This window comes from Hydra viridissima, unplaced genomic scaffold (assembly GCF_058129835.1).
Source record: "Hydra viridissima isolate aposymbiotic clone 2 unplaced genomic scaffold, HvirCarnegie_v1 scaffold_13, whole genome shotgun sequence".
Classification (NCBI taxonomy): Eukaryota; Metazoa; Cnidaria; class Hydrozoa; order Anthoathecata; family Hydridae; genus Hydra; species Hydra viridissima.
Genome location: NW_028324312.1, coordinates 2,711,432 through 2,720,028, shown reverse-complemented (window position 1 = coordinate 2,720,028; position 8,597 = coordinate 2,711,432). Strand labels below are relative to the sequence as shown.

The window sequence follows — 8,597 nt, the reverse complement described above, 5'->3', positions numbered from 1 at the left end:
TTCAGTTGTCTAGAAATCGTGGTCCGAAACCACAACATTTGAAATTTTACCCTAACTTTGAGCTCTAATATCTCTTAAGGCCAATACTTGTACGTAGTTTTTTTAGGTGTTTTTGAAAGACACTATGACATACATTGACTTTTTGGAACAAAAACCATGTGCATGCAAGGACCTGGGAAGAAGTAACCTGCCAAAAATCACTTTTTGCGTTCAACGCACTTTGATAAATTACCCATAACAACCGTGGCCTTAGGTCCACCATGAACAGTATAAGTTATTTATTTTCCTTAAATTTGCATCTTCAAATATCTGAAAAAAATCTATGTGCTCGGGTGATAAAAAGCCTATAGATGTCCTAGAAGTAACCTTATTTTGCCAACTTTTTAACTAAAAAAATACCCTAGCAACGGTATAGATATACTTAGCAACGGATACTTTACAGCCTTATTAATTAGTACTGCTATTAAAAATTTTAACATACTTTTTATAAAGGAACTGTACAAGAGAACTTGAAAAAAAAAATTTTTTTAATTTTATCAATGAAAGAAAGAACCATTAAACTTCAAGATCGTTTTTTCCGTTTAAAACTGATGGGAAATACAGTTTTCTAAGAATTAAGAAAAATATATAATAAATTTATTAATGGCCGATCTGAATATCCACGTTGTCAATATCGTCTTTTTAGAGTGAATAATCACCTCTTTCATTAGTTGGTGTTGGTGCATCAATCTTACAAACAACGTCAAGAGACGAACATTGGAGAATATTTTCTTTGGTTGGCCATTTGAAGCAGTTCTTTCCAGGTGTAACAGACAATTCCATACAAGAAACATATATTCCATTATCATTGACCTATTGGTTGAGGTAAAGTAACGTCTAGTCATTGCTGCTTCCTAAATATTCCTTGAAATTAGTTAATATGGTTAATAAACCAATAATTTTGTAATAGATCTCAATACACAAAAATACAATATTATAGTGTTAAAACTTCTTACATTTTTAATTATTGCAGGATACCATTGCATAAAGTATGGAACAATAATCCAATCACCAATTTGAAAATCAGCTGCTAACTCCTTTGCAATCAACTAAATATCGTTGTTTAAATCATCTTCTTCGTTTTCAGGTGCATCTTTCATATCAACAGTTTCATCAATCATATTATCAGTTAAGTTAATCTCTTCACAAAAAGTGGTTTCCAACCTTCCTGTTCTTTTTTGCTTACTCCATCTAAAAAATTACACTTGAATGATAAAGGAAATTGCTAAATGTTTATCTCAAGTCCCAAGAAAAGAAAAAAATCACATTTTTTAGCATAATTACTTTGGGTAATTGTAAATATACAAGTTCATTTACTTTCCTACAGAATAATGATCGAGTTTGTTGAGTTGTCACATATTTACTTAGCTTTAAAATTGTACTGAGCTGCTGGTGAACTTGCTTTATCTAAAAGGACAGTGGACTTGCTCTAAATGCTTCACACAAAGAGCTAGCCGCTTTTTTTGATTCTTCGATAGTTTCATCTGAAATGATTGTTCTATCTGGAACATATATGTCATCAGCAGGAAAGCAAGACTTTATTGGTATTGGAGCTGGTTCTAACATGTCAATATTGTTACCTGTAGAAATACATTTTAGGTAGCTGAAGCAAAATACGGCACCAACAGGAAGTGATAAATTCTTTTCATTATAAGCAGCAAGGGTGTTCAAAGGGACGGATCTAATTTTTGGTGCTTTTTTACCGATTTGAAATTCATGTCTTGGGTGTTGACAACTGTTTGTCTGCTTCCAGCCAATACCAAAAGAAAAACGATGGTACGCACATAATGAGTCATAGCGTAAAAGATAAGCTTGTAGCCGGCTATCAATCAAGGTTTTTTCATTCACTGGTTTGTCGATAGTAGCTATAAAACAGTAACGTTAGATTTTCCGCCTATGGAGTAAGAAATCCTGTTTCTTTTAATAAAAAAGCAAATAATGCTCTAATATTATTCATACCTTTAAAGCTTGTAAATGATTAGTTATGTCAGCAGTTAATTCATTAACTTAAAAGATTCCATCTTTGTTACAACACTTAAAAGGACCACAAGAAGTCTTCTCTTTATTAAAATATATGCATTTCTCATAAGGACTGACTTTATTCTTGCTCTCTGACATGTTTTGTTTATTGTTAATTATTTATTGACTAATATTAAAAAAATGCAGTTTTTACTAACAAATTTTAATTCTTCTACTGAAAACTACTGAAAAAAATTTATGTCATGTAACTCAAGCAATGTTCTACCTGATATAATATATTATATTAGATAGAACATTGTATTTATTTATATATTTTTTTATTTGTTTTTATTTTAAGTGCTATATGTATTTATTTCAAGTTCTCTTGTACAGTTCCTTTATAAAAAGTATGTTAAAATTTTTAATAGCAGTACTAATTAATAAGGCTGTAAAGTATCCGTTGCTAAGTATATCTATACCGTTGCTAGGGTATTTTTTTAGTTAAAAAGTTGGCAAAATAAGGTTACTTCTAGGACATCTATAGGCTTTTTATCACCCGAGCACATAGATTTTTTTCAGATATTTGAAGATGCAAATTTAAGGAAAATAAATAACTTATACTGTTCATGGTGGACCTAAGGCCACGGTTGTTATGGGTAATTTATCAAAGTGCGTTGAACGCAAAAAGTGATTTTTGGCAGGTTACTTCTTCCCAGGTCCTTGCATGCACATGGTTTTTGTTCCAAAAAGTCAATGTATGTCATAGTGTCTTTCAAAAACACCTAAAAAAACTACGTACAAGTATTGGCCTTAAGAGATATTAGAGCTCAAAGTTAGGGTAAAATTTCAAATGTTGTGGTTTCGGACCACGATTTCTAGACAACTGAAAATGTAATCTTGTTGAATTTTTACTTTTACTGTAGAAACCTACCCAGATTAGTAAAAAAATTAAAAAGAAATGTTTCTGTCATATTCATGTTGCTAAAACTACTCCTCAAAGTAGCAATTGCACTCAATGCGCAAAATTTTCTCAAAACGGGCCAAATTTTGGGACCCAATATCTCCGAAATTAATCAAAATTTTAGAAAAAAAAATTACCAGTGGCCTACTTTCATTGTCTTTTACAAAATATCTAAAAATGAGTACAATTTGAAGACATCACTTCCAAAATTTGCATATTTTGCCTACATTTCTCAGACAATGGCTCTTAAGTGGTGAGATTAAGTTATTGGGCATTAATCTCATACTACCCAGTTATTATTCAAATGAGATTAAGGTATTCAAATGAGATTAAGTTATTAATCTCATTTGAAGTTTTAGTACTTTATTAAGAACGTTATCCTCCATCTTAATTTAACAGAATTTAAAAAAAACTTTGTTCTGAAATCAAGACTGAATTTCTGAATCAATATTTGTGGTACTATATACCTATTACTGTGAACAAAATTCTTGTATGTAGTTTGAAAGTTGATAAAAAATGCATTCTTTCAATCTGGCAATTCTCGGAAGAGTCTCAAGATGGTCGCCATAAAGATTTTCGACGATTCCATGAGCACCATTTCAATAAAAAAAAAAAAAAAGTTTTGTTTAATATTCTTTGTGTAACATCTGATCCTGTTATCAACTCACCCGGAAAAGTGCTCAGTAAAAGAACCGGGAAATTACTTCGGATGTGCTAAAGTTATTTGTCCCGCCTTTAATACCATTACATCAAATTAGAAGTAAAATTCCTTGTGATGATGAAGATTTTTTAGGTTCCAATTTGTCGGGTTGTAAATATGACAACGTTTTAGCCAATGATAAATTGTTAAGTATGTAATATTTGTTAACATTGCATTTTGACCTCAATTACAGTTTTATATATATATATATATATATATATATATATACATATATATATATATATATATAATTTTCAAAAGTTTTTACAGAGGCCTGTTGCTCTGTAATGTATTTAAATGATAGTAATACCAGGAAAGATTTTTATGGAGCTTAAGAAATTTTTGATCATTGTTCACAGTTAAACAAAAATTTACCGTGAAAAAAGAAATAAAATAAAAGATAAAAACAGAGTTTGAAACACTTTTATCGAAAACATAAAAACGCATGAGTGATCCTGAAAAAGCGCTGAAATATTCGTTTATTCATACATACTCAGCGAGTCATTTACGGGCACACTACTTCCGTGAACTATTCAGCACGTGCACGCTGTGTCTTAAAGCTGGAGAACTTGCGTTTACGCAAGTTAGTCCTAGTCTTTATCAGAATCAAAACGAAAATATAATAATAAAAACATGGTGACAAAGGTGCTCAGCAAAAGTGATTAAATATTTTTTAAAGCAAAACAAATTATTTTTTAAATATCTGTTGAGTTTACAAATTATTTGTTTGAAGTTATGGTTTAGTTGATACATCAACGAATGTTTTAAAATGGTTTGTAGCTAAATTGAAGTAGAATAATTTCTTACAAAACTTTTTAACTAATAAAATTCCTTTCAAGCAAAACGCAGTCATCTTAACAAGAGCAAGATATTGCAATGCTTAAAAGCGCGAACATTTTTCATAAATATAACCTTTAAATTTCGTGTAATTCATGAAGAAAAAATAGCGTAAAACTTTAGCTCTACATTTTTTAATGAAGTTAGACATCTATGTTAATTTGGCTAACTCGTGGAATTAAATCTCATGCTTAAACCTTATAACTTGAAAGCAACCATAAAACGCAAACTGACTTCGTTTAAACAATTTCCAAATCAAATTTCAAAACGTTTTTTTAAAGAAACATTAAGAACAATAAATAATGCATCTAAGAAAAAAAATTTTACATTTAAAAATAAATCTGATATTTTTAAAAAAATGCTATCTTTTATTTCAGGCTTCAACAAGAAAATGGGTGAGCGTGGTGGTGGTTATTTTATCAAGCACGTTTTTTTTGACAGCGATGGAGACCAGCAATCCATCGGTGAAAAACGCACTCGAAAGTACCGCATATATGGTTCCGGCATACACTAATGTATTACCTTATATTTCACCGTATTTCGTCCCTGTTTCGAGTAACATCTACCAACCAAACAGAAACTTTTTATTAATGACAAAAAATTTTGTGCCAAAACCAGAGAGTACTATAATTGCAAAAAACAATTTGCCATCCGGCCTAAACTTTAATGGCGGTCAAGCAAACAATGTTCCTGTGACTAATTTCGCTACAATCCCGAATAATAGCGGTTATATGCCAGCTACAAGCAAGCTACCGCTATTTTCCTCGAAATGGGCTCTAGTCTCAAAAAAAATTGCTCTGATGTCAAAAACCTTAACTGCAAATAACGCTTCCACAATCAGTAAGGGATAGTCTGTTTATTGTATCTTGCCCGTTTACGTTTGGGTGTGTATTGATTTTGCTTGTGCGTGGGTGTGCTCTGTTATTTGTTCACTTATTATTGCTTCAAATGCTTCACCTTCTTATTTTCATGTTTTTCTTTAGAAACTTCAGATATCCATGTTAAAAAAAAGAACTTTAATCAGGTTATTGAAAATGTTTTGCGCAGCAGAGGTAAAAAAATATTTGTGATGGGTGGGAGAGGGTGGAGGGACGTAGAATGAGGGGTGTTGTTTTTAACTTAGTTTGACTGATAATTTAAATTTTAAAAACTAATGAAATTACTTAGATTTTTATAACAAAGTATAAAATACCATAAACTGAAATTTAGTATTTGAAAATGAAAGCTATAAAACGGATTTTGGGCTCAATTCATTTTACTTCTTTTAAAACAGGTAAGACAGTTGATTCCATTTATGACCAAAACTTATTCAACATCGTCACAGAATATGCTGGTTACAATCCCTCTGAAGTTTCTAGCGCTTACCATCTCTCGCCGGACCTCATTAGTTACATCCAAGATCACTCTTATCTCGAAATTTCATGGTGTTTCAAACTTTCCTCCAACATGTCTTTTCAAAAAACATTTCTAAAGATCAATGAAATGGAAAGTTTCAATAAATTTACCATCTACAGTGCAACAGGTTCAAAAGATTGGCCTTCAGGTAAAGAGCTTCGCCATGTAGTCTGTAACACGATATCAAAGCAGCCAATCTCAAGCAAATTCTATGAGCAATTTCTCGTCCCAGCAAGATGCAAATTTTTAGGAGTTAACATTACAGAGTTTAATTCTATAAAAAAATTTCTTGACATTGAGCAACTCGCCACACGATACGAATTCGCACAAGCGTTACGCATTGAGTTGGTACAAAAGCGTCTGCAACCAAAACTTTTAGAAGCAATATCTAAAAAGCTTAAAAACATTTCGTTTGATTCAATATTAGCGCACAATCAGTTATCAAATACCAATATTAATAACAACATAACACATCACACAGTAAAGATCATGCAGCAAAGCTCCGTATTAAAACTCATAGCTGATACTTATAGACTACCTCAAAAAGGCCTCGCATCAATAATGAAATTCTATACACAAAAGTCGCACAAAGTGTCAATGATGAACAGCGTGACCTTTAAAAGTTTAGTGCATTTTTTGAATTTACCATTGAGATCAAATGCATCGTTTGGAGAGATGTTTGTTAAGTTATCTTTTGTGATGACGGACCTCCAGCATCGCATGGATGCTCCAATGATTCTGATAGTAGACAAAAATCGAGTTACAAAATCCGTTAGCAACAAAACAATTCTTAATGCATTAATTTCTTCTGCTAAAGAACCAAGAGATGTACTCGTAGCATTTTATGAAATTTCACCAGAATTGGAACATTTTATCGAAGCAACCACGTTTTACCAGCTCCAGCAAATGCTGGGACAAAGTACGATACGGCTTGAACATTTATCAATCAACTTTATCGTAAATCTCTTAAAAAAGCAAACAAAAGGCAATCTTCGTAACGGCACGCTCAAATTTAGTCAAAATAACATAAACACTATGTTTTATAACGCTGTAAAAAATATTATTTCCCATACTAAAATGATCGACTTTCAAAGAATGTATAGAAAAGAATGGAACGCTAAAAAAATTTACCAACAAACTCTGATGTCTATTTCGAAACAACAAGGACTGTCAGGAAGAGAATTTGTTCGTTTGTACAATATGGAGGGAAAAAAATTAAGCGACGTTACTCGTTTTTCAAACTATTCATTAAGCAAAATTAAACCAAGAATCCAAGGAAATGTTTTAGAATATACATTGGAGCAGTTGGCCCAACAGGTTCGTGAACAGCTGAAGCTACCAGAACTAAAAAAGTCACCAAACTCGACAAGCAATGCTCAAACTAAATCTTTCAATTTTGTAGTAAAGAAAGTGAAATCTCCTTTATCTGGCTCAAGTAGATCTAGCTCTACAGAGCGAGACGTGGATGCCTCTACACTAGCTAAAAGAACAGGTATCTACTGCATATTTGTACATCTATTTTGAAAAGTTAAAATGCAAACTTCTACGCAGGTTAAAACCGGGACAAAAAGTTCTTTAGAAATCCTATGAAATTTCCTTAGACTATTGAGATTCTATAGGAGTCGTAAAGAACTTCTTTAAAATTCATACAGATTTCGAATACGCTTTTGAAACGTAAAACTTTTATCCTGGGAAAGTCTTAAAAACAATATGTTACACACATATATAAAGATATATAAACATATTTACATATATAAACAATGTTACGCGAACCTATGCTACGACACAAATAAGCACCACATGTTTTTCATTAACACAAATATTTATTTTCGTTTTTAATTAACACTTATTTCTAATACGTTTTTTAAATACAGATAGCGTTGGTATAAGGCGCTCGATGATTATTGCTCCAGCAATTCTATGCACTCTAGGCATAATAGTTGGTGTCGCCTACGTTTATTATACAGCTAAATGCAAGCACGAAAAACCTATTACAAAAAGTATTTTCAGATGAACAATTTCAACGAAGCAACGAACAAATTTGAAGTTGGGATTCACACCAAATTGAGAGAAGACGAATTAAAAGAACAATCACGAGATTAATTATTGCATAAGCAATTGATCAAGTGTACTAATAATTATGCCGAGAGCGTTGCATTAAAAAAAAAAAACAACCAACAAACTTGTAACCACCATGAACAATCTAAACTTTTAGAATTACAAAAAAAAACCGTGCGTAAAAAAAAATTATCCATCACCTTGATGACAAGAAAAACGAAATAAGAAGTCTACGACGGTGATCTTGATTTGTTTTTTTTACACGGATTTGGGAAGATTTTCTTTAGCGTTTCAGTAATTTAACGATTTATATTTCGATTCGTATTTCAATTCGTATTTCGAATATTTAAAAGAACATTTAAATTTTACACGTTTATTGAATTTGTATACGCGATTACGGGTGGTGTACATTTGTCACCAACTTAATAGGCGAAAAGTACCGTGCAATTATAATTTAAATTTTGGCAAACACCATAAACTAAATTCAAAAATACTGGTAGAGATCAATTATCCGTGCAAGTATTTAAATTAACCGACAGATATTTAAAATTAATTAAACGAAATATTTCAGTTAAACTTTATCTATTGGTCATAATATGAAACTCAAAAAATGAAATGTAGCATAAAATTAATTTCAGAAATGATTGA

At 31.5% G+C, this 8,597-nt stretch overlaps 1 protein-coding gene across 1 annotated transcript; it reads left to right on the top strand.

Annotated features, from left to right (window-relative positions):
* Positions 1-4,309: 4,309 nt before the first annotated feature.
* Positions 4,310-8,312, top strand: LOC145195013 (uncharacterized). Its single transcript, XM_080072775.2, has 5 exons — positions 4,310-4,431; positions 4,874-5,336; positions 5,480-5,548; positions 5,770-7,383; positions 7,766-8,312. The coding sequence occupies exons 1-5, from the start codon at positions 4,429-4,431 to the stop codon at positions 7,903-7,905; spliced, it is 2,289 nt and encodes a 762-aa protein (XP_079928901.2). The 5' UTR covers positions 4,310-4,428; the 3' UTR covers positions 7,906-8,312.
* The last annotated feature ends 285 nt before the right edge of the window (positions 8,313-8,597 follow it).

Excerpts from the sequence above, each read along its gene's own strand:
- LOC145195013 (XM_080072775.2), top strand. Across the intron at positions 5,549-5,769 it reads AAATGTTTTGCGCAGCAGAG|GTAAGACAGTTGATTCCATT; the intron begins GTAAAAAAATAT and ends CTTTTAAAACAG. Across the intron at positions 7,384-7,765 it reads TACACTAGCTAAAAGAACAG|ATAGCGTTGGTATAAGGCGC; the intron begins GTATCTACTGCA and ends TTTTAAATACAG.